Source organism: Salmo trutta, chromosome 23 (genome assembly GCF_901001165.1).
Source record: "Salmo trutta chromosome 23, fSalTru1.1, whole genome shotgun sequence".
Taxonomy (NCBI): domain Eukaryota; kingdom Metazoa; phylum Chordata; class Actinopteri; order Salmoniformes; family Salmonidae; genus Salmo; species Salmo trutta.
The window spans coordinates 20580830-20607073 of NC_042979.1; the positions used below are offsets into that span (position 1 = coordinate 20580830).

At 42.2% G+C, this 26244-nt stretch overlaps 1 protein-coding gene across 13 annotated transcripts in view; it reads right to left on the minus strand.

Annotated features, from left to right (window-relative positions):
• Positions 1-4340: 4340 nt before the first annotated feature.
• Positions 4341-26244, minus strand: part of LOC115159546 (regulator of G-protein signaling 3) — a 192598-nt gene continuing 170694 nt past the window's right edge. For 9 of the 13 annotated variants that reach the window (XM_029709372.1, XM_029709371.1, XM_029709368.1 and 6 more), the window contains 5 exons: positions 25371-25444; positions 9900-10001; positions 8339-8400; positions 7028-7194; positions 4341-6385 (listed from right to left, as the gene is read on the minus strand). In XM_029709372.1, coding sequence (XP_029565232.1) covers positions 6185-6385; positions 7028-7194; positions 8339-8400; positions 9900-10001; positions 25371-25444 — 606 coding nt within the window. In that variant the 3' untranslated portion in view covers positions 4341-6184. Of the gene's footprint in view, positions 6386-7027; positions 7195-8338; positions 8401-9899; positions 10002-10246; positions 10703-16334; positions 16491-25370; positions 25445-26244 lie in introns of those variants that run through there. The other 4 variants (XM_029709369.1, XM_029709379.1, XM_029709378.1 and 1 more) reach the window with 4 other exon arrangements.

Genomic DNA, 26244 nt, shown 5'->3' on the forward strand with positions numbered 1-26244 from the left:
GCCAGTGGAATCCTGTGGCACGTTATTCAAATACCTTAGAAATGCTATTACTTCAATTTCTCAAACATATGACTATTTTACAGCATTTTAAAGACAAGGCTCTCGTTAATCTAACCACACTGTCCGATTTCAAAAAGGCTTTACAACGAAAGCAAAACATTAGATTATGTCAGCAGAGTACCCTGCCAGAAATAATCAGACACCCATTTTTCAAGCTAGCATATAATGTCACAAAAACCCAGAAGACAGCTAAATGCAGCACTAACCTTTGATGATCTTCATCAGATGACACACCTAGGACATTATGTTATACAATACATGCATGTTTTGTTCAATCAAGTTCATATTTATATCAAAAACCAGCTTTTTACATTAGCATGTGACGTTCAGAACTAGCACACCCCCCGCAAACTTCCGGTGAATTTACTAACAATTTACTAAATTACTCACGATAAACGTTCACAAAAAGCATAACAATTATTTTAAGAATTATAGATACAGAACTCCTCTATGCACTCGATATGTGCGATTTTAAAATAGCTTTTTGGTGAAAGCACATTTTGCAATATTCTAAGTAGATAGCCCGGCATCACAGGGCTAGCTATTTAGACACCCAGCAAGTTTAGCCTTCACCAAACTCCGATTTACTATTAGAAAAGTTTGATTACCTTTGGTGTTCTTCGTCAGAATGCACTCCCAGGACTTCTACTTCAATAACAAATGTTGGTTTGGTCCCAAATAATCCATAGTTATATCCAAACAGCGGCGTTTTGTTCGTGCGTTCAAGACACTATCCGAAAGGGTAAAGAAGGGTGACGAGCACGACGCATTTTGTGACAAAACATTTCTAAATATTCCATTACCGTACTTCGAAGCATGTCAACCGCTGTTTAAAATCAATGCCATTTTTCTCGTAAAAAAGCGATAATATTCCGACCGGGAATCTGCGTTTAGGTAAAAAGACGAAAGAAAATAAAGCACTGGGTCGACTCCTGCATGCGCCTAAGCCCATTGTCCTCTGATCGGCCACTTGCCAAAAGCGCAAATGTGTTTCAGCCTGGGGCTGCCTCAATATCATTTAGCTTTTTCCCGGGCTCTGAGAGCCTATGGGAGCCGTAGGAAGTGTCACGTTACAGCAAAGATCCTCAGTCTTCAATAAACAGAGACAAGAAGAACAAGATCTTGTCAGAGAGGGCACTTCCTGTAAGAAATCTTCTCAGGTTTTTGCCTGCCATATGAGTTCTGTTATACTCACAGACACCATTCAAACAGTTTTAGAAACTTTAGGGTGTTTTCTATCCAAAGCCAATAATTATATGCATATTCTAGTTACTGGGTAGGAGTAGTAACCAGATTAAACCGGGTATGTTTTTTATCCGGCCGTGTAAATACTGCCCGCTAGCCCTATTAAGATATGAAGGTCAGTCAATGCGGAAAATTTCAAGAACTTTGGAAGTTTCTTAGAGTGCAGTCAAAAAAAACATCAAGCTCTATGATGAAACTGGCTCTCACCACAAAGTTACCTCTGCTGCAGCAGATAGGTTCATTAGAGTTACAATCCTCAGAAATTGCAGCCCAAATAAATGCTTCACAGAGGTCATGTAACAGACACATCTCAACATCAACTGTTCAGAGGAGACTGCGTGAATCACGTCTTCATGGTCGATAGCTCCTGCAAAGAAACCACTACTAAGGGACACCAATAAGAAGAAGAGACTTGCTTGGGCCAAGATACACGAGCAACGGACATTAGACCGGTGGAAATCTGGACTTTGGTTTGATGAGTCCACATTTGAGGTTTGGTCTTTGTGAGATGCATAGTAGGTGAATGGATGATCTCACATGTGTGGTTCCCACCGTGAAGCATGGAGGAGGAGGTGTGATGGTATAGGGGTGCTTTGCTGGTATCACTTAGTGGGACTATCATTTGTTTTTCAACAGGACAATGACCCAACACACCTCCAGGCTGTGTAAGGGCTATTTGACTAAGAAGGAGAGTGATGGAGTGCTGCATCAGATGTCCTGGCCTCCACAATCACCCGAACTCAACCCAATTGATATGGTTTGGGATGAGTTAGACCACAGAGTGAAGGAAAAGCAGCCAACAAGTGCTCAGCATGTGTGGGAACTCCTTCAAGACTGTTGGAAAAGCATTCCAGGTGAAGCTGGTTGAGAGAATGCCAAGAGTGTGCAAAGCTGTCATCAAGGCAAAGTGTGGCTACTATGAAGAATCTCAAATATAAAATATATTTGTTTAACACTTTTTTGGTTACTACATGATTCCATATTTGTTTTTTCATAGTTTTGTTGTCTTCACTTTTATTCTAAAATGTAGAAAATAAATAAAAACCCTTGAAGGAATAGCTGTGTCCAAACTTTATACTTGTACTGTATATCGGCTCAATCAGAAATTAAGTGTCAAGCGCGGTATTATCTATTGCTGATTGGATTGAATCCTGGCCTAAAACCTGCATCTCAGTGCTTGAGGTGTCACTACAGACCCTGGTTCGATCCCGGGCTGGATCCCGGCTGTGATTGGGAGTTCCATAGCGCGGCGCACAATTGGCCCAGCGTTGTTCGGGTTAGGGGAGGGTTTGGCCGGGGTAGGCTGTCATTGTAAAATAAGAATTTGTTCATAAAACCTGTTGGGGTTAGGGGGCAGTATTTGCACGGCCGGATAAAAAACGTACCCGATTTAATCTGGTTACTACTCCTGCATATAATTAGTAGATTTGGATAGAAAACACTCTAAAGTTTCTAAAACTGTTTAAATGGTGTCTGTGAGTATAACAGAACTTATATGGCAGGCCAAAACCTGAGAAGATTACATGCGGGAAGTGCCCTGTCTGACAATTTGTTGTCCTTCTAGGTTATCTCTATCAAAAATACAGCATCTGCTATAATGTGACATTTTCTAAGGCTTCCATTGGCTCTCAGAAGGCGCCAGAAAGTGGAATGAGAGCTCTGCAGTCTCTGGGCGAAAAACAGCAGCAGAGTTTGTTATTGGCCTGCCTGGGGACAGTGACACTGGAGATGCGCATTCATGTGAATTCTCCATTTTGTTCTTTCAGTCTTTCAGTCAACGTTGCCCGGTTGGAATATTATCGCTATTTTACGAGAAAAATCGCATAAAAAATTATTTTAAACAGCGTTTGACATGCTTCGAAGTACGGTAATGGAATATTTTGAATTTTTTTGTCACGAAATGCACTCGGATAGTTACCTGAACGCATGAACAAAATGGAGCTATTTCAATATAACTATGGATTATTTTGAACCAAAACAACATTTGTTGTTGAAGTAGAAGTCCTGGGAGTGCATTCTGACGAAGAACAGCAAAGGTAATCCAATTTTTCTTATAGTAAATCTGAGTTTGGTGAGGGCCAAACTTGGTGGGTGTCAAATTAGCTAGCCGTGATGGCCGGGCTATCTACTCAGAATATTGCAAAATGTGCTTTCGCCGAAAAGCTATTTTAAAATCTGACACCGCGATTGCATAAAGGAGTTCTGTATCTATAATTCTTTAAATAATTGTTATGTATTTTGTAAACGTTTATCGTGAGTAATTTAGTAAATTCACCGGAAGTTTGCGGTGGGTATGCTAGTTCTGAACATCACATGCTAATGTGAAAAGCTGGTTTTTGATATAAATATGAACTTGATTGAACAAAACATGCATGTATTGTATAACATAATGTCCTAGGAGTGTCATCTGATGAAGATCATCAAAGGTTAGTGCTGCATTTAGCTGTGATTTTGGTTTTTGTGACATATATGCATGCTTTGAAAATGGCAGTGTGATTATTTTTGGCAGGGTACTCTCCTGACATAATCTAATGTTTCGCTTTCGCTGTAAAGCCTTTTGGAAATCGGACAGTGTGGTTAGATTAACGAGAGACTTGTCTTTAAAATGGTGTAAAATAGTCATATGTTTGAGAAATTGAAGTTATAGCATTTATGAGGTATTTGTATTTCGCGCCACACGATTCCACTGGCTGTTGACTAGGTGGGACCTCGCCTTGCCCAGGGAGGTTAACTGACTTGCCTAGTTAAATAAAAAAATTAAAGAAGGGATTGCCTCCTCTTCCATTGATGTTTATTTTTGCAGTCTTTTTGTACACACTGTACTGTATGTGCACAATATACAGAGCCCAGGTACCCAGGCTATCTTTTAATACTGTTGTGTAGTATGTGGTTAGTACATTGGCGCTCATACTGTAATAGATGTTGGATATGCATATGTATTTCTTCTCCAGCTAATTGTTTTGGATTAGCAACATGTAACAAAGTGGACATACTGATATGACATACAATTCACAGCGAATTAAAATTCAGAGACATTATTTATTATTTCACCAGCTGGTTGTTTTATTTATTTTCAGCAATAACACCAAATGTATTTCTATTGTCTTTTTCGCTTGCTATCTTGGGAGATGCGTTTGAATTGTAAACAATGAAAATGATCAAATACATTTCAGAAAACTCCTGACAAGCAGTGTATGACCAGGAAAGGGCAGACCGTAGCCACCCTTCCTCATTTTATAACAATACATGTCATCTTATAGCTTTGAGTCTCTCATATTTACATAGATACAGCCAGGTTCCAGCTCAATACAAGTGAAACCTCTTGTTTTTTTCTTGTTTTTTCTTTATTTTCTTAAAGAATTATATGTACATCCTTAACCCCTAGCTGCCTGCTGCCAGGGTACACAGTTAGAATGACTTGCTTAATTAATGTATCTATTCTTGATTAATTACTTAAACTGTAAATCAACTTTATAGCAGAATTTTGCAACACAACTCTTACAAATAAAGTGTATAATACAGAGCTCAAGACATTGTCTTTCTGATAAAAATGGAAAAAAAGGAAAATAAACAAAAACATATTGCACTTAAAGTCAGGACAGCGGTGGACCTGGTTTGTGGTTAGGGGAAGGGAGAGCTTTCATCTGAGTGCAATGGGTGAAGCATCCAGCAAGATATCTAAATAAATAGGCAGACCTTTGTACAGGTGAAGCATTTATTACATTTTTTATGTCTATGAAAAGAGCAACCTCCCAACAGTATTGCTCAGTATACTTATGGAGTGCAGGTTTGAACTTAAAATGATAAAAAAAGACATTTTATGTGTAAAAACAAAAATGAATAACAATAAAATCAAGCTTGGAAGCTTCATAGTCAAGTGCCTTAATGTCCTGAGAATGCTGCCTCGTTGAGTCTAGGTGGCGCTACAATGAATTGCTTATCAGAACACAGTCAAGTGTTACTTCTCTTTTTTCGACGGTCTTTGGAGACAGGCAGCAAGTCTTTTTGAGTGAGAGTGGCACATCTCTGCTTTTGCAGTTTTGGTCCGTTCCATTGTTGGTATTTTTCCATCTTTCTCTCTCTCTCTTTTCCCTCTGTCTCACAGTGTCTTTTGCTGTATTATTTGGATGAATGCGATAAGGTGAGACCCTCTGAGAGAGTGCTGAACAGAACAGATGCTGACTGTGCTTGAGAGAGTTGTGTACACCTTGAACAGAAAAAAAGATACAAAACCGGACAAAAAGCAGCTTTTCGTCCAGTCATCCAGACTTTGATCCAGCTATCACGTTTCTCCTTTTTCTCGCAAGCCCGTTTGGAAATGGTCATGAATGCATTGTGAGACATTGAGAATCTAGGACAAAACAAACCTTTGCGTCGTACCAACAGCATTTGAACTGGCTCTAAAGGAGGAGGAGGATGGGGGGTGTAAAAAAAAAGAAGGAAAATATCAACAAAAGCGCCAAAACAGTACCGGACTGTCTTCATGTCTGCGGAGGTTTCAGCACCCCATCCTTTCTACAGTACGTCCGGACAAACCAACATATATCGTTATGAACCACAAACAGTGATCAATTATCAATGAGAGTGATCAGAGAAGCGTCCAGCCGTCACATGACTTGACCAGCTGTCCTGACTGGGCTCTCCTCTCCATCCCTTCATCCTTCCACCATCGGCCCGTCATTATGGTCGTTGTGTAAACAACATCCCCCTCAATGCCACAGCCTAGCTTGCTGTCTCTCTCACACCCAAATTATAGTGGGACAGGAAGATGGCAGAAACAAAACAGCGAACGTATAAGAAAATCAACCTCCCCCTGCTTTCAAGTCAATGTCTTCTCTCTTTCGTCATCGTCTCTCTTTCTCTCTCGTTCTCTGTGTGTTTACGACGATGAGGAGGTGGACGTGGTGCTGGCCTTCTTCTGGTTGACTAAGTCCATGTAGAGTTCTGAGCGGAGGAAGCGGGGGTACGAGTCCTTCTCCATCAGGCCATATATCCTGCGCTGGGCCAAGTCAAAGCAGGAGCGCGTCACATTCTGAAGGTTGTCCTTGGTGTGCTCTCGGGTGTACGAGTCCAAGTTCACCTGAGAAAGGGAATGAGAGAAGGGAAGAAGCAGCAGAACAGGTTAGTTTCAGTGCTACTGACAACTGGTTCAAGCTGTTGGGGATGATTTGTGATTTGAAGTTTCTACCCAGCTCTCCAGGTTTGAAACAAAAAGGGAAAGGGGAAAAGTGAGGGAGTCTATTTGGTGCATGTCAGGCGGCCAAAGAAAGCCAGTTTGTCTGGAATGATCTCACGTCCTCTCCAGCTCACTCGTTCCCTTGTGGGAGCACCTTCTGACAGGCATTACACATTCATCACCTAACATCTTTAGCAGGGGAACAATGCTGAGGGGGCCTGCCAAAATCACAGCTTTTTCTATTTACAGCAGGAACAAGTTCATTCATGGCCTAGTTTCTGTCAGGCAGGAGTTAGAAGCGGACATTCGTATAAAGGCTGAATCAAGATGAGTGAGGTTGGGATTAGAGAACACTATCTTAATTAAGGGGCCGCTGACTAAGTCTTTTCCAGTAAGTCAAAGTAAACAATTTGGAAAATGGAAATGGAGAGCTCATTTAGGTATAAACATTGCCTAATGGCTGGAGAGGGTAAATGGCTGTTTAATGGTATTTTCCACCATCCCTTGTGGGTACGGGTCTGTGTTTGTATGGGGATTGCTGCTCACCTCTTTACAAGACTGGATGGCGATGTATTCAGCAAATACTTTCTTGGCTTTGGACGCCATCTTAGATTGCGACTTAATCTTTTTGTAATCCTCGCATGCTAGCCAGAATTCCAGATTCTCTTCGCTGAACTCTGTGCGCAGGAAAGCTCTGAACGCTGCCAGGCCATCTGAAAGGAAGATGAAAGACAGAGGTGTGGGTTAGTGGACGTGACTGGAGAACCATGGCAACACAGCGGCATCTCTCTCAATGTGGGAGACTACCTAAAATAGCACAGTAGCCAAGTCCATTGAATCACGCTGTTAAAAGGGGGACTAAAGCCAGCATGCAGTCACCTCCAAGACACCTATCCAGTCACCTCCCATATGCAACAATTATCCAGCATCACCCCACTGACCCTACACTATACTCTGTTACTTTTTCCTGTCATCGACACCAGTAATTGGAAAGCCTTTTTCAATGTCGTCTCTGAACAAAGAGAGGCCTTTCTTGTTCTAGGTGGGGTCAGTTTGCTTGTCAATACATTTCTGTTGCTTTGGCTATTGGGATTGGTGTTTTTAATTACTTAAGGAAAAGCCATCAGCAGGATATGAATAGCAGGAAGCAGATTCCCACCCTGCCTGGTTGCACACACCTTTCCGTTCACATGAACCCCCCTGGGCTGATTACATTACACTAAGAGCAAAGGGAGGAAAATAATGGGATTCAAGTGTTGTCTCACTAAAGTGTTGTTCCGCTAAGAGAGGGAGTTGAATAGGGATTTTAACAACCAACCCCACAGCACTCAGACCAAGGCTATGAATCATGGAAGCATATAAATATAGTAACACTACTCTGAAGCATTCTCTCTCCCTCTCTCTATCAGCCACCTAGCCTATAATCTGGTCGCTCTCCCCATACACTAATGCATGGTTCTATTCATCCACTGGGATTAGTGGGAGAGCTGCAGCAGAGTGCCTCAACAGACTGCCCATTCACTCCAGGCGTGCAACAACTCACACACACTGAATTCACTTCGCAAAAGCAACAAGCACAAGCAAGGCATGCATGCTTAATGCACGTCAATATGAGCATATTTACAACCCGTACCAGACCCCCCCCCCCCAAAAAAAAAACACATGCACATTGTTCCTTATTCATAATCAATGCAATTGTTCCCCATGCTTCAGTTCAACTTAAACCAGATCCACATTGGACCATATGGCAATCAACCCAGATGGGCATTAGTCATTTCCTTTATCCCCCTGGGTTAGATTGATTACATGGATGGAGAGAATAAAGAAGGAGAAGATAAGAAGGAAAGGCAAACTTACATTTATGGGCCAGCAGCTTGTCCAAAGATTCCCCCCATTTGAGTGCCTCCTCCGGGGTGGGCCTGCAAATGAAAGCGGAGCGGTTCTTTAGCAAGCCCATCTCTGCCAGGTTTCTCATAGTGTGACCCATCCGAAGCTCTGTGCTCCACTGTACTGGTAAGGGGCGTCAGTGGGGTCCTTCGGCTAGTCCTCTGTTCAATTACTATTCCTTTCTTCTTATTCTCTCTTTCTTTGTTTTTCTCTCTTTCACACTCTCTGGCGCTCTGGGGCTGTGTGTGAGCAAGCGTGTGTGAGTCGGTATGAGTGTGTGTGCCTAAAACTGTCTAACTTCCTCCACTAGACTACTCATCTTATACTCCCTCTCACTGCAGCTCAGGAGGCAGGGAGGGGAGGGACTTAGCCAGCCAATGGGGAGAGGGTTTGAACCTGAGGGTCCACCCCCCAGCTTTTATGCCCGCCCCTTGCTTCCCTCATTCGCTCTGCTCTCTGATACAGGATAAACTTCTTCTCCTTCAACACATCTGCAGCCTTATTGAAATGGCAACAGAGGAATATAGGACCCAACCATTTGAATCCATTCTAATAACACTACATGCAGAGACACTACTGGTTCCTTGTTTCCATTTTCTACCTTATTTACATTTTTATCAGTTACTGTTGCAACTGGTTCTGTGAATAAATTAAATCTCTCTCTCTCTCTCTCTCTCTCTCTCTCTCTCTCTGTGTGTGTGGACAAAACATGTATGTCTCTCTCTACAACATTGCAAAATGCAGTATAATGTATGACTGACTACTTTCACATATGCAAACAAATGGACCTCCTGCTCGCTCTGTTACAGTTGCTGGGCGATATTTATTACATTATGCACGCTTGAATTTATTTTAAATAGCAGTTGAGTAGATGCAGCTTGTGTTCAAGCGAGCATACTCTAAAGACGCAATGGCAGACTATACATTAGACATACATTAGCCATTGAACAGGACCAGGATCAGTTTTGTCAATCAAACTAGCCATATAGCTACAGTATAAATACAGTATAGAAATAGACATGTAACCATGGATGTTGTTGTAGTCTGACTGGACCTATCGCTCTGTTACAAGAGTTGACCCATCACTGATCCATCAATATTTCACAATGTTGCAACTCAAAATCCACCACCAGAACACATACATCAAATCTAATAGAGATACACTCTCTGAAACGTTCTCTATTTAAACAGGTAGAAATAGGAACATAAAAGAACTATATGGCTGCCTTAACCAAAGCCATAACATCTGCCTAACCTGTAACGGCTATCACATCCGTCTTAGCTTACGGATCAACCAGAGATCGTTAAACACATTGAGACGTAATTAATCAGTTATCACTCCTCCTTTCTTCCCTCCTTCATTTCTGTCTTTCTCTCAGTGGCTTTACAAGCACTTCTTCACAGTGCTAAATAGTCTGTCTCTCTGTGCCAAGTCATCACCAGCTGGGGTGAGACCCAGAAAGCGGGCATGTGACAAACACACACGACAAACACACTGACAAACACACATAGTTGCAAACAAAAAACTCACTTTACTGACTTCAAGGACTTGTCGAATTTTCCAGCAGGGTTGCTTCCGGGAGACTCATTCCTCCTCCTCAGGAAAGCAAGCCGGTTCTTCATGTCTTTGGCCCTGAGTATGGGAAGGACAGAGAGAAAGAAAGAAAGAAATGGAGAGAGAAAAACAGAGAAAATGAAGAAAGGGATGTGGAGAGACCAACTGGGGAGAAGGGGGTTGAGTCTTCCAGAAATTAAAAACAAAACAATTCAATCCAAGTCATGGTAAACACAGCTCAAGTTTAAAGACAAACTCCAGTGGTTCAGATCAGTTCCGTATGCTCAAAATCAGAAAAGGGAAAAAGTGCCAGGGCTGTATACATTTCAGACTTCAGCAGGATATTCAAGTGCAGTAGAGTAGAGTGGTGTCCAGTGGAAGTTATAGCACAGTGACAGCTAGTATCTCTCCCTCTCCGTTGTCAATGTCTTCTTTCAATATATCTCTCCTCTAGTTCTATCCCTGGCAGGTCCTTATGCAGGGAGTGAGTGAATCTGGCAGTGAAGGAGGAGAGACTCACTCCTCTGCGCGATCACACCATTCTCCAGGTGCCGAAAGGGACCCTGAGAGGGAGATAACCCAGGGCCGGGGCCCTCGGGATGGGACACGGTGCACAGCTGCACCCCCTTCACCTCCATCACCCAAACTATACCCCCCACCATCAACAACACCCTGCAACTCCGTTTCCCATCACCATCTCCCCAGAGACCCTAGTCTTCCATGCTTTCCAACAATCCCTGGCTGGCTCCTGGCTCCTCCCTCTGACCTCACATGCTTCCTCAAAGGGACACGACCCCACACGATTCCCATTTCCTGGTTGATTTCCACTGTGTATTAGCTATTAGCTCACGCGCTAACACGCCGCTGTCCTAGTCACTGTCAGCTGGCCTAATGCCACCAAGAGCCCCAGTGAGACCACCAAACCAAAAAAAAAGCATTTAATATTTGGAGCCTGAAAACACACACACATTCAGTATAAACGCTAACACACATTTAAACACACACATGCATACTGTACATATGTACACCCTCACCCTCTCTCTGCCAGTATCCAAAGGCCCTCTCTGTGCACCTGATCATGTGGGGTTTCCAGCCATAAAAAAATTAATATATATATATATATATACACATGTCCTCAAGCTGGGGCTGGTTAAAGGGTTATTGTCTCCTCGTGGCGAATCTTCTGGAAGTGGCTCTGAAGGCTACAAGACAGAACTTCTTCTCTCCTCTCCTATCTCTTCAGCAGGATGGGAGAGAGAGGGTGATACTCCAGCCAGAGAGAGAGAGAGAGAGAGAGAGAGAGAGAGAGAGTGGACCATGTGCAACCCCCTCCATCCCGTCCCCCTGACACCGGATGTCTCTGCATTTCTCACTGAGCGAGATCAGGAAATTGATTGTAAAAAATAAAAAAAGGCGGACCTCCAGGAATGTGAACAATCTTTTTCTAAAATCCTGTCCCTGATTAGTGTGTATTTTTTTTAGGGCTATCTGGGTGACAGGCTTAGCAGCCATTGTGATTCATCTAAAAACAGAAGGTGATCTTTAACACGGCACCATAAAGGGTTATAGGTGTTGCAATGGGCATGATTTAAAAATTCCAGAGTAGGGCTGTATTAAACCATGCTCTATCCAGATGAGGAGCTAGCTCTAGTGTGGAGTAAAATTGGTTTGTTGATGTGGTGAAAAACATTAAAAACATTACACTCTACCTCTGGCACAATTTTTCTCTCAACAACCCACAGTCACCAGTGTGAAGTGATCACTACCTCAAATAAAAAGCTGTTTTAGAAAGGCATAAAATCATCATAGAGAAGTGGAATGTATTTGATTGCTCTATTTTTTGTGTCCATCGCCGTTTGGATTATAACTATGTGAGGTTAAAGCCGAATAGGGGTGCCATGCCAACGTATGTGAGAAAAGGGACTCGTTTTTTATGAGCCCTGGAAAATATTTGCAAGCCTAATGATACCATTTATTATGCAGGTCTGGTTTCAATACAACTTGAGTGAACTCCGCTGGTCCGAGCTGGGTGGAAATATATCACAGGGCTGTGAACACTGGTCAGTGAGAACTGGGAGAGGGATCTGAATTCACAACTCTACATTGCCACTTTCTGGCTGGATTAGTGTACTACAGAGATATGGCCCTGCATTCTCAACATTTTAATGTACTGTAGCAGAATAATAACTAATAACATTCAATTGTTTGGTATTAAAAGATGATGATAGTAAAAATCCCCTTCTGATTTACAAATCTCACCGTTTTTGGGGGGGAATAAACTACACTATAGTGATGAAAACTACAGTAAAATGTAATTTTGCTTAACAGACCATCCTACAATCCATTCAAACCATCTCTACTTGTTTGTGTTAATGCCATTCTATAAACCTATGCCATGAGTCTATATGTGTTATCTAGAGCCAAGCACATGTGAGGCTGCTGAAATGCGTCTTAGGCTGAGGCAGTGAGAAGGAGGTTGCGCACATGGCAGCTCTCTGGCCACGGCCATCCATCACGTTGCTTCTGTGATTATTAGCTCATACACTGGGCCTGAGGGGCTGAGGGCTACAGCAAAGGCCAGTATCAGAGTTCCCATTCGGCACAGGGAAGACACCACAGCCACACATCCACAAAGGGCAGGCAGGGGACACATTCTACACAGCTCAGTTAGCTTGTTCACCACACGGCTGGGTGTCGTCAGGCCCCCTGCCCCCAGGCTAGCTACCCCAAGATAACAAACAACCTGCTGGGAGAACAACTGGTACTGCAAAGAGGTGAGGGGGCAAGAGAAGAGGGGATCAAGGGAATGTGAGGAGAGAGAGAGAGAGAGAGCCCAGCATTGTCTGCTCTCCTTGTCTCATCTCTTTGTCTCCTGCATTTAACCCTCAACCCCTCTCCCACCACTCCTAACTCTGCATAACATACCCTTGCTACAGAGCTAATCGCCCACCCACCAGCGGCAGTGGAAGACATTATGTGTGTTCCTCTCTTCGTTAAACATAGCCCTAACCCTGACAGGGTAATCTGCTTTAAAAATGGCCACATCCCTCTATGGGAGATGCTCTCTAATCCCATCCATCCAGAAAATACTTCTGTTACCTCCCATGTTCCCTATCTGCCGGGCAGAGACGTATGTCTGTGTGTGTGTGTGTGTGTGTGTGCGTGCTTGTGTCCGTGTAGAGGGGGCTGGAGGGTCTTTGGCGCTGCAATTATCTCAGGTCTCTGTGTTATTCCCACTTCTCCTGGCTCACATTAGAGACAGTAATAGCCTCTCTCCAAGCTAATACTGGTACCGTGAAACTGGGCCACGCTCCCAGGGATCTCTAGCTAGCTAAGCACTAAGAACTCAAGGGGAGAGCTGGAGCGCTGGGGAGGTGCAGAGAGACACACTGCAAATGTACTGTAGATGTGCTAGAGTGTGACTGCCTGACTGACTGACTGACTAACAACCACGGGGGCTACAGGGGGGCATGTCAACACCAACATTAGATCACATAGAGAGATAAAGAACTGCCTTAATGTACTAGAAATGTGCAACAACAAAGTAATAACATAGTATAGTACCCATTTGTAAAGCACTTAAGTACTACTTTAAAGTATTTTTACTGAAGTATTTGGGGGTATCTGTACTACAATTTAAAGTTTTGACAACTTTTACTTTTCAGTACATTCCTAAAGAAAATAACAAACTTTTTACTCCATACACTTTCCTTAGCACCCAGGACAGGAAAGGATAGGAAAATGGTCCAGTTCACACACTTATCAAGAAAACGTCCCTGGTCATCCATAATGCCTCTGATCTGGCGGACTCACTAAACACACATGCTTCATTTGTAAATTATGTCTGTGTGTTGGAGTGTGCCCCTGGCTATCCGTAAATAAATTAAAACAAGAAAAGGGTGCCGTCTGGTTTGATTAAAATAAGGAATTTGAAATTATTTATATTTTTACTTTTGATACAGGATTATAATTTTTTTTTAAATTTTCACCTAAAATGACATACCCAAATCTAACTGCCTGTAGCTCAGGCCCTGAAGCAAGGATATGCATATTCTTGATACCATTTGAAAGGAAACAGCTTTAAGTTTATGGAAATGTGAAAGGAATGTAGTAGAATATAACACAAAAGATCTAGTAAAATATAATACAAAGAAAAAACCAACCATTCTTTTGTATTTTTTTGTACCATCATCTTTGAAATGCAAGAGAAAGGCCATAATGTATTATTCCAGCCCAGGTGCAATTTAGATTTTGGCCACTAGATGGCATCAGTGTATGTGCACAGTTTTAGACTGATCCAATGGAACCATTGCATTTCTGTTCAAATGTTGTATCAAGACTGCCCAAATGTGCCTAATTTGTTTATTAATAACATTTCATGTTCACAATTCTGCACTCTCCTCAAACAATAGCATGGTATTCTTTCACTGTAATAGCTACTGTAAATTGGACAGTGAAGTTAGATTAACAAGAATTTAAGCTTTCTGCCAATATCAGATATGTCTATGTCCTGGGAAATGATCTTGTTACTTACAACCTCATGCTAATCGCATTAGACGGGACACCAATCCCGTTGAAGTCAAGTATATTTCAGCAATTAGATTTACTTTTGATACTTAAAGTTGCAATATGTAACTTTTTGGGCTACGGACCAAATTCACATAGAAATATCAGTTATAGGTCTGTCATTCTCATTGAAAGCAAGTCTAAGAAGCAGTATGTGCGCTATTTCTATGCTCCCCATTCTTAAATTTCATTTTTGCGTATTTTACGTCCGGTTTTGTACACCAGCTTCAAACAGCTGAAAACAATATTTTTGATAATTGAAAATAAATTTCACAGCGGTTAGGATGGTACAATGATTCTCTACACTATAATTGCTTGTACTGTCACATAAACTGAAATTAGGCTAACTATTAGAATTTTAGCAATGAGGAAATGACGAAGTGATTTCTGCAAAGTGCACATTTAAATATATATTAAACCAAATACTTTAAGACTTTTACTCAACTAATATTTTACAGGGTGACTTTCACCAATGTATACTACACAGTTATACATGTATAGGAGCATGAAAGATGCACAAATGCATATTACTGTCAAGTCCCACTACAGAATCAAAGAAAACACCTGCCTATCAGCACCCATTGTCTGCTGCCTACAGTCAGTCCAGCACTGACCTACTGTACTAGATGTTTCCACCATGTCAGTTCGTCAGGCTTGTTAAAACACAGCTGCTGTTGCTTTGAAGTGGATCCCTTATACATCCCACCTTCCTGTTCCACCCGGTGGCTCTGTTTCCCACGGTGTACTGGATCCCCTCTTGACACCTCCAGGCAGCCCCCATCCACTACAGCCAGGGGAGGGCGTAGAGGGTAGAGGGATAGGAGGTAGCCTTTGGGCTTGTTTTTGCCCCGTCTGCCACTCTGGCTGTTTGCAGTAGATTATGTGCCTGGCCCTGCACCGTGTACACAGAACACACACATACCTCGCCTCTGTGTGTCTGTTTCAAGTTTCAAGTTTTAATGTCACATGCACAAGTACAGTGATATGCCTTTCTTGCAAGCTCTATCCCCAACAATGCAATAATCAATAGCAATGTCATACTAAAATGAACAAGGTGTGTGTGTGTGTGTGTGTGTGTGTGTGTGTGTGTGTGTGTGTGTGTGTGTGTGTGTGTGTGTGTGTGTGTGTGTGTGTGTGTGTGTGTGTGTGTGCGCGTCTGCATAACATGGCATAGCTGCACATGTCCCTGTTATTCCCCACTATGAGGACAACAACAACAACAACATGGAGATGTCACAGAGCAAGAGACAGTAGGCTCCTGACATTCTTTTACCACAGAGTAAATAAGAATGTGGGTTTCCAGAGTCGTTCTATGGCATAAAGGTAGGCTGTTTAAAAACAGAGCAGGCAAACACACTGGGACAGAAATGTGCCTTTGCACGAGCGCCTGAGAGCATCTGAATTCTGTCTGGAAATACAGTAGTACGTTCTTTTCTAACCAAGGCAAATGTTCAGTATGTATAAATCAACACTGCACGGACCCATCCCCCCTTAACTGAGCCATCTGCCATCTGCCAAATGTAAATCTAAATTATCAACATTACCCACCTAACAAACCACAGAGACCACATAAGAAATCCAGGCCGATTATTAAAAGACAAGGCCAATCTTTAGCTACAAGTTGAAGTCTCCTCAAAATAGTTTTAATCACACGGGAGTCCTCTCACCCAGCGACTGGCAAATGAGATTCAGAAGAGAGGTCAGCTGGCCTCCTAACAGCTTTTCAGTAGTACCCCACAGAGCCTAAAACATCATCTCCCTCCTTCTCTCCCTCCCTCTCCCTATTTCTTCCTAATGCAGCAGAGAGCACACAGAGCATACCACCCATGGGTTCCAACTTCTTACCTTTCCAGGTACTTCTCCGAGAAGTCAACCATAGCGGGGAACATGGGCACAAGTCTTTAGGGTCCTGTGTGTAGTCCTGTGTGTATAGTGTGTGTGTCAGAGCGTCAGAGCGCTGTGCTCGGGGCAGGGGTAATTCAGTTGTCACATTCCTCTAACCCGGAGAGGTTCTGCTGTAGCTTTATATAGTCCAGGGGCCAGGGGAGGCGGGCTCAAGGCTCACCCAATCACAAGGTGTTATTCTGAGAGGATGGAGCTGCATTCTGTCTAAGCCCGGACAAGCCTGGGTTTTTTGGGGTAGGAAATGCTTTCATTTTCACAAATATATAACCACTTAATAGCTACTATTGTTACAACTACACCTGTTAATGCTATTACCTCTGCAACAGCAAGTAGTAAACCCTCTAATACTAGACTATTACAAATGCTGCAACAACTAATATTGACCTGGTAGTACTAGCTATTACTACTACTACAGCAATATGACAACCATCTTCACTATCACTAGCAGACATAACTAGAGATGACTCAAAAATCAATTTCCACCGTTTCATTTTGTTCCTGTCATGAAGCACAACAACAGGTGGATATTATACTAGCACATCTGGTGAAAAGTTATCCTTTCTTCTGGTGTGTGTGTGTAAGTGTGTGTGTATGGAGAGGAGGGGAAGGAGAGAAAGAGGGAGAGGGGGCTAGGTGAGGAGAGAGAGTGGCCTGTCTAGTAGCCTGTCTGGATAAAGGCCATACCTACTCAGCATTAAACTCAGGTTCCCTCTTACAAACTTTGTCTGGAATTCAATCAAATATGCTCTTCAAAAACCTACACATTCTGCTTCCGGAGGCTCCTAACGTTTCGGCTACAACAGACTCTCGCTATAGGCCATCCAAAAACCGGGTGTCACCACTGCGTAAACTTAACACAGGTACAGTATGACTGATGACTTCTGCTCCCTCCCCACTTATAATCCCCTACTGGCCAGTATCTAGCACGGTCAACCGGTGCGAGCTACAACAACCACCTCAAAGCAGACACTAAGGCCACAGTCACCAGTTAGCCCTTAGCCAGGACTATTCATTAATACTTATTAGCCAATTAACAGTCCAAGCTTAATGTCCATTATAGTCTTGAATAGCAGAGTATTAAATACCAGTAAACATTGTTGCAATTGTTTTCCATTCCACAAGGAGTTACTGGTTTATTTCTACTCAGGACCGGTCGATTTGGAATGTAAGATACGAATGCACAACTCAAACATGTCCAGCAACATCAATGCACAATTTATGCAAAACATCAAGTTCCACTCGCATTGAGCCCATATTGCATAGTTTTCCTAACAATCTCATGTGTTGATTGTCTCCCTACGTACGTATGTGGAAATGTGTGTTAAACATGGGGCTTTAAGGGGTCTACAGACCTTACGTAAACTGCGCATATCACAAAATGGGCGGCTCCTTGTAGAACATAGTCCTGCTTACATCACAGTGTTGCTATATCAACAGATTTTTGCACAGCTCCAAATCTGTGACTCTAGGGAAAGTTCATTATGCTGTTTTGGGGGCAGTATTGTGGAGGCAATGAAGCTGTTGCTTGGAAAAAAGTATGTGAACCCTTTAGAATTACCTGGACATCTGCATAAATTGGTCATAAAATGTTATCTGATCTTAATCTAACTCACAACAATAGACAAACACAGTCTGCTTAAACTAATAACACACAGACAATTATAATTGTTCATGTCTCAATTGAACACACCGTGTAAACATTCACAGTGCAGGTTAGGAAAGTATGTGAACCCTTGGATTTAGTAACAGGTTGACCCTCCTTTGGCAGCAATAAATTCAACCAAACGTTTTCTGTAGTTGCGGATCAGACCTGCACAACGGTCAGGAGGAATTTTGAACCGTTTCTCTTTACAAACTGTTTCACTTCCACAATAGTCTTGGGATGTCTGGTGTGAACTGCTCTCTTGAGGTTGTGCCACAGCATCTCAATCGGGTTGAGGTCAGGATTGACTGGGCCACTCCAGAAGGCATATTTTCTTCTGTTCAAGACATTCTGTTGTTGATTTAGTTCTGTGTTTTGGGTTGTTGTCCTGTTGCAACACCTAACTTCTGTTGAGTTACAATTGGCGGATAGATAGCCTTACATCTTCCTGCAAAATCTCCTGATAAACTTGGGAATTCATTTTCCCGTCGATGATAGCAAGTTGTCCAGTCCCTGAGGCAACAAAGCAGCCCCAAACCATGATGCTCTCTTCACCATAGTTCACAGTTGGGATGAGGTTTTGATGTTGGTGTGCTGTGCCTTTTTTTCTCCACACATAGTGTTGTGTGTTCCTTCCAAACAACACAAATTTAGTTTCATCTGTCCACAGAATATTTTGCCAGTAGCACTGTGGAACATCCAGGTGCTCTTTTGCAAACTTCAGACGTACAGCAATGTTTGTTTTGGACAGCAGTGGCTTCTTCCGTGGTGTCCTCCCATGAACACCATTCTTGTTTAGTGTTTTACGTATTGTAGACTCGTCAACAGAGATGTTAGCATCTTCCAGAGATTTTTGGAAGTCTTTAGCAGACACTAGGATTCTTCTTAACCTCATTGAGTATTCTGCGCTGTGCTCTTGCAGTCATCTTTGCAGGATGGCCACTCCTAGGGAGAGTAGCAATAGTGCTGAACTTTCTCCATTTATAGACAATTTGTCTTACCGTGGACTGACTTTTAGAGATACTTTTGTAACCCTTTCCAGCTTTATGCAAGGCAACAATGCTTAATCTTAGGTCTTCTGAGATCTCTTTTGTTCGAGGCATGGTTCTTCTCAGGCAATGCTTCTTGTGAATAGCAAACTCAAACTTTGTGAGTGTTTTTTTATGGGGCAGGGCAGCTCTAACCAAATTCTCCATTCTCGTCTCATTGATTCGACTCCAGTTTAGTTGACTCCTGACTCCAATTAGCTTATGGAGAAGTCATTAGCCTAGGGGTTCACATACTTTTTCCAACCTACACTGTGAATGTTTAAATTATGTATTCAATATAGACAAGAAAAATACAATAATTTGTGTGTTATTAGTTTAAGCACACTCTGTTTGTCTATTGTTGTGACTTAGACAAAGATCAGATCAAATTTTATGTCAAATTTATGCAGAAATAGGCTGTGCATCTAAAGTAGAATTTTGCATTGATAACTAAATATAATCTCAGCGACTGTTTAAACAATGAAAGGTATTTTGTTGAGGAGTAAAATGTTAAAAATGCTGGTAGCCATGTGCCTTCTCCTGATATGAAGTTCTATTTTTATCTGATGGAACTGAACATATTGAAGCAGCATATTAAACTGGGATACTACTGTAAGTCACACTGGCAAGTATAACAATATTGCTAGGGCATATTATTTAATTATAAATCTGATTGTTTCACATGGAGGTGTGGAAAACTAAAGGCTAGCTAACTTGCTATGTTTTTGTCAAGCTCAAGTCAGTTAGCTACTGCTAGCAAGGGATGACGACTCTTCCTTGCTTTCACCCCAAATGAGAAGACAATAAAAAAAACACAGACCATGTTACCAAAAGGCGTGCATTGCTCAAAAAAATCTGACTCCATCCAAGTACACACACACGGTAAATGACTGCCTTTCGGGGTTCTTTGAGCCCCAGGAATGATTTCCTGCTTTGTATCCTGACCTGGCCTCCTATGTATGTATGGGGGGCCTCTGAGAAGACTGAAGGTTGTATAGCGTATACACTCTTTGGTGATTGGACCAGGAGTAAGATCATGAGGAGATAAAGTCTGGAAAGGCTCAAGACACATACGGAGGCCCAGAGGGAAGGTTGAGAGGTCTTCACCAAGGAAGGGGGGAAGAATGAAAGACAGAGCCAGGGGGGAAAGAAGGGGCATGATTTACAAAGACAAGGCTTCAGGTTTCAGACTGAACTCAGTCTCCTGGTAAAAGAAAACAATGGAGAGAGTGAAATCTGATGGATGGATGAGAAAAGGAGAGAAATTCCTGTTAAAGAAGAGGTAATGGGGTAGTAGGGACAGGTGCAGATTACAGCTGCATAGTTGAGTAACTCAGTAGATTGTCACGGGTTTGAATAAAGGACATTGTAGATTCATCTTGAGCAAAGTGCTTAATCAAGGTAGTATATGTAGCACACACTAACTGGAAACATGTTAGAGATATAAATGTGATTACCCTAAAGGAAATACTCCTGTAACCCCAGCCAAACGCAATTAAATTGTAATCCAACCGTTGTACACGTCAATCCCCAGGTTCAGCAATATCCTCCCTACCTATGCTTTTGGGAGATGACTCAAAAGCAACAACTCTATTCTACGTTCTTGTAACCCGCTGCGCTGTAACGCACATATGCCTGATGGTGTAAGTGACTGCATATACTGTTTTAGATGATTATTCCCCACATCTGGTGTGTCACGTTTTAACTTCCCGGAGCTCCATCTCACAGTGAATAGGCTGGGGTATCAGCCTGTAGAGAGGACCAGATTCCCGAGACAGCATACACAGGTACTGTATCACCAGGGGGATGGATGCGGTAGCAACACAAGCACTTAGCTACAAGGTCTTTGATGTTAGAGCTCTGGTGTGTTTCAGTGACTCAGTGACTCAGTTTGTGTGTGTGTGTGTGTGTGTGTGTGTGTGTGTGTGTGTGTGTGTGTGTGTGTGTGTGTGTGTGTGTGTGTGTGTGTGTGTGTGTGTGTGTGTGTGTTCCATAATTAGGCATCTGTGTATGTGTGAGTGTTAAAGGAAAATACCACTCAAAAACAATATTTTGTTATTTGTTTCGTTAGTCTGTAGATCTTTGAGTGGTATGTTCCTTTAAAACCGCTCTGGGATAGAGTCTAGTTTCCTGAATTTCCGCCTGACTGAGATGCCCAAAGTAAACTGCCTGTTACACAGGCCCAGAAGCCATGATATGCATATAATTGGTAGCATTGGATAGAAAACACTTGGAAGTTTCTATAACTGTTAAAATAATGTCTGAGACCATAACAGAATAGATATGGCAGGCAAAAATCCGAAGAAAATCCAACTGGAACATTTTTTTTTTTGAGCGCCGTCCTCAGATAATCGCATGGTATGCTTTCGGCGTAAAGCCTTTTTGAAATCGGACAATGCAGTTAGATTAACAAGAATATAATGGGAACCTATTGTTTCTATGTAAATCTGTCTCCCAGATTGCAATTCCTATGGCTTCCACTTCATGTCAACAGTCTTTATTCAAGGTTTCAGGCTTGTTTTTGTCTTTCGGTGCCCACTTACTAATTTTCCTTTCCTATTATTATAGTTTATTTTTCATTTTAGAGTACCTGAGGATTAAATAGAAACGTCGTTTGACTTGTTTGGACGAAGTTTATCGGTAGCTTTTTGGACTCCTTTGTCTGCATGTTGAACAAGTGGATTACTGAAATCGATGGTGCCAACTGAACTGACTTTTTGGGATATAAAGAAGGATTTTATCTAACAAAATGACCATTCATGTTGTAGCTGGGACCCTTGGGATTGCAAACAGAGAAAGATCTTCAAAAGTAAGTGATTTAATAAATCGCTATTTGTGACTTTATGAAGCCTGTGCTGGTTGAAAAACATGTTGATGTGGGGCGCCGTCCTCAGATAATCGCATGGTATGCTTTCGCCATAAAGCCTTTTTGAAATCGGACAATGCAGTTAGATTAACAAGAATTTAAGCTTTTAAATGATATAAGATACTTGAATGTTCATGAATGTTTAATATTAAGATTATTTACTTGAATTGCGCGCCCTCCAATTTCACTGGATGTTGTCAACTGGTGTCCCTATTAACTAGGTGTAAATATCGAGAACATACATTGGAATTGGGTCAGTCACATTAGGCTCAATTGAGACTAGACAGAAAATTCTAATCGGAAAAACCTCCAGGAGACGACAACAATACACATCCACTCAACATGTACATATGTAGGATTTAAATTGATCCGTCTTTTGTTGCTGAGACTTTTCCTGCAATGCAAGAAATGCAAACTTGTAATGTATTTGAGTTTTAAAAAGGCTTCTAAATTCTGTAATTTCCACTTTGACATTTCAGGCTTGATTTGCCCTATTGAAAAATGTATCAACCCTTACAAAAAGTTCCATTAATTATAATTCACATTTCCTGATGCTGCAGGGTTATTTTCCTACTATAGCAATCTGGCTCAAATGAAGATCCTACATCTGTAGACTCACTTCAGAGGAAGTGTGACATTGAGGTGACACTTAAGGACTTGGGAACAGACACTTTAGTCACACACACACGCATGCGCACACACACACACACACACACACACACACACACACACACGCAAACTCACTCACTCCTCATAGGAGGTGTGGTACATCCCTCTCAACAACTGCACATTTACATTCTCAGACTCTCAGCTCTATAAACAGACTATCCAGGGGCATTCAAAAAGTGGCGAGGGATACCATTGTGAGGGGGAGGGGGGATCATGACAGGTAAACCCACACATGGCCTAGGGGCGTCACCTTTATCTGAATGTAAACTCAAAAAAATATGTCAAGTAGTGACACGTCATTAACATCTAAACTGAAAATACATATTGTATTTACTTAATAATTATGCTAAAATGTGGCTTTTGACGCTTCTGATTTCAATTTTCATCAGCTGTTGATTTGCTGAGTAGTTATCAGCATTCAGGCTGAGCAGCCACTTTAAATGGACATTGTCCTCTGGCTGTGAATTCTCCTTTCATCTCCATGTGATAGTGTGACGAAGGCTCAATCAACAGCTGATGAATCACTGAGGCGATAACGGAACAGGAATCCCCGTCAACACATATAGTGCATTCGGAAAGTATTCAGACCCCTTGACTTTTTACACATTTTGTTACGTTACAGCCTTATTCTAAAAATGATAAAATAGTTGTTTCCCCTCATCAATCTACACACAATACCCAATAATGGCAAGGTGAAAACAGGTTTCTATAATTTTTGCAAATATAATACAGAAAAGCAGAAATACCTTATTTACATAAGTATTCAGAGCTCAGGTGGAGCCTGTTTCCATTGATCATCCTAGAGATGTTTCTACAACTTGATTGGAGTCCACCTGTGGTAAATTGATTGGACATGATTTGGACAGGCACACACCTGTCTACTGTATATAAGGTCCCACAGTTGACAGTGCATGTCAGAGCAAAAACCAATCCATGAGGTTGAAGGAATTGTCCGTAGCGCTCCGAGACAGGATTGTGTCGCGGCACAGATCAGGGGAAGGGTACCAAAAGATTTCTGCAGCAATGAAGGTCCCCAAGAACACTGTGGCCTCCATCATTCTTAAATGGAAGAAGTTTGAAACCACCAAGACTCTTCCTAGAGCTGTCCCCCCCCGGCCAAACTGAGCAATCGTGGGAGAAGGGCCTTGGTCAGGGAGGTGACCAAGAACCCAACGATCACTTCGGGACAAGTCTCTGAATGTCTTTGAGTGACCCAGCCAGAGCCCGGACTTGAACCCGATTGATAATCTCTGGAGAGATAGCTGTGCAGCAACGCTCCCCATCCAACCTGACAGAGCTTGAGAGAATCTGCAGAGAAGAATGTGTGAAACTCCCCAAATACAGGTGTGCCAAGCTTGTAGCATCCTACCCAAGAAGACTCAAGGCTGTAATCGCTGCCAAAGATGCTTCAACCAAGTACTGAGTAAAGGGTCTGAATACTTATGTAAATTATATATTTCCGTTTTTAATTTTTAATACATTTGCAAAAATGTTTAAAAAAAAGAAACTTTTTTTTGCTTTGTTATTATGGGGTATTGTGTGTAGATTGATGAGGAAAATAGCTATATAATCTGTTTTCGAATAAGGCTGTAACTTAATTAACAAAATTTGGAAAAAGACAAAGGGTCTGAATACTTTACGAATGCACTGCACACGCACCATTTTACATCTTATTCAAAACAGGCTGTTAGCTATTTTATTGAGAATGCTTGTCTAAAATTAAATTACCTATGTGACATTGAAACATACAAGGATCGAACATGACATTTAACATTTTAATTAAACAACAGTTTTATGACAGTTTTTATGAGTGCCACCCATAAAAAAGACATACCGGTACCCTACACACTTTTCACATGTAGCTTGTTATTGTCAGTCAATCGAAGCAGCAGCACCGTCAGAGGCTCCATGTGTCGCATGTGAAGTGGGAGATTTCTAATCAATGCAAATGGATTTACAATTACAGAATTAAGTTGGCTAAAATGAGAAGCAGTAGGCTACAATGGTCTCCCAACAGGTAGGCTGTTTAAATATGAACAGCCTACCTGTGCTGAAACAACAGATTACACCACCTCTCCTGAGTCCCGACTCCCCATTGAAGTTGAAAAAAAATAATGTTTCTTTAAAACACTTGTATTTCGACTAGCTGGATAGATATTGATTCTATTATTCAAATTGTGAAATCATTTCAAATGCCTATCCCTAGATCTGACACCTCTGTTACAAGTCTGTGGGAGAGTGAATGGCAAGTATGGGCTTGTGGCTTCAGCCATGTTTGATAGCCATGAGGCCATAGAATTAAGGCTAAAGACATTGACATGAGGAGACACTGTACTGTATGCTGCAGGGTCATCCATGTGCAGTATAAGAAAAACAATTATTGCATTACGCCACACTACCCCTACAATGAACAAAAAACTCTTTGTCTTTGGATTATAAAGGTTAGCTTAATAGAGCTACAGCAAATGAAACTGTGTATTTAGAGTTCATAGCAGCCACAGCCAAGAATGGGAAACAAAAGAATCCCAAATTTTTGAGACATTCTCTTATTCAACAGTGTTCATGGATCCAATTTACGTAAAATAGGGAAAATCCATAAAGCAGCATTACTAATGCTAGTTTGACCAAATGTCTGCACTGCTAGAACACATGACATGGGATTACCCATTCACAACACAAAGACATTCTCAATATTAACTACAAAGATGAGAAGAGAGAGGGTAAAAAACAAAGACAGGAAACAGTAAATCAAAGGTTGTTTGGTTACTTACAGGTTCTTGGATTTCTTAGACTTCTTGGACCCGTCGGGGCCAACGTCACAGCTGCATGGGGATCCGGCGCTGAGCTGAAGGGAGAGTAGGGAGAGCACACACTGCATCATCCAGTCTCCCCAGTCACAGTAGAGATGGGCCCCTAGAGCCTCACACTGGGCCCCTAAAGCCACTAGTCCCTCCTGTGCCACTATCTCCTAGGCTAAAGTATGCAATGTGATAGAGGTAAAGGGTATCTAGTCCAGTCTGTAACACACACAGCCAGCCCCCTCTCTGGCTAATTCTCAACAGCACCTCAGCACATACTCCTACCGCCTCCTGGCCTCTCTCTGTGTGTGAATGTGTGGCTGACCGAGAGTGAATGCATGTGTGTGTGTGAGTGAGTGAGGGTGGTCTGCGCTGTGTATGTGTGAGTATGTGTGAGAGAGCCAAGTTGTGTTTGTGCGTGAGTTTGTGTGTGAAAAGAGTGTGACAGCAGTCTGGTAGCCCTGGCCCCAATTAAGCCTAAGCCTAAGCCTATAGGCTCCAGTGTCACATTACACTTCCTGAGTCCCTCTGTCTCTGATTGGCTGAGAAAGAAAAGAGGGGGAGGAGTGGATGAAGGGGTCATTCTCCGGTAATCTGCTGGTCCGAAACTGTCCTGGGGGAGGTTGAGATTTCTGTGTGTGTGTGTGTGTGTGTGTGTGTGTGTGTGTGGGTGTGTGTGTGTGTGTGTGTGTGTGTGTGTGTGTGTGTGTGTCTTTACGCACGTGTGGGCGTTCATGCACACCAATGAGTGTGAGTGTGTGTGTGTGTGTGTGTGTGTGTGTGTGTGTGTGTGTGTGTGTGTGTGTGTGTGTGTGTGTGTGTGTGGCTGTTATTGCACTGAAACAAT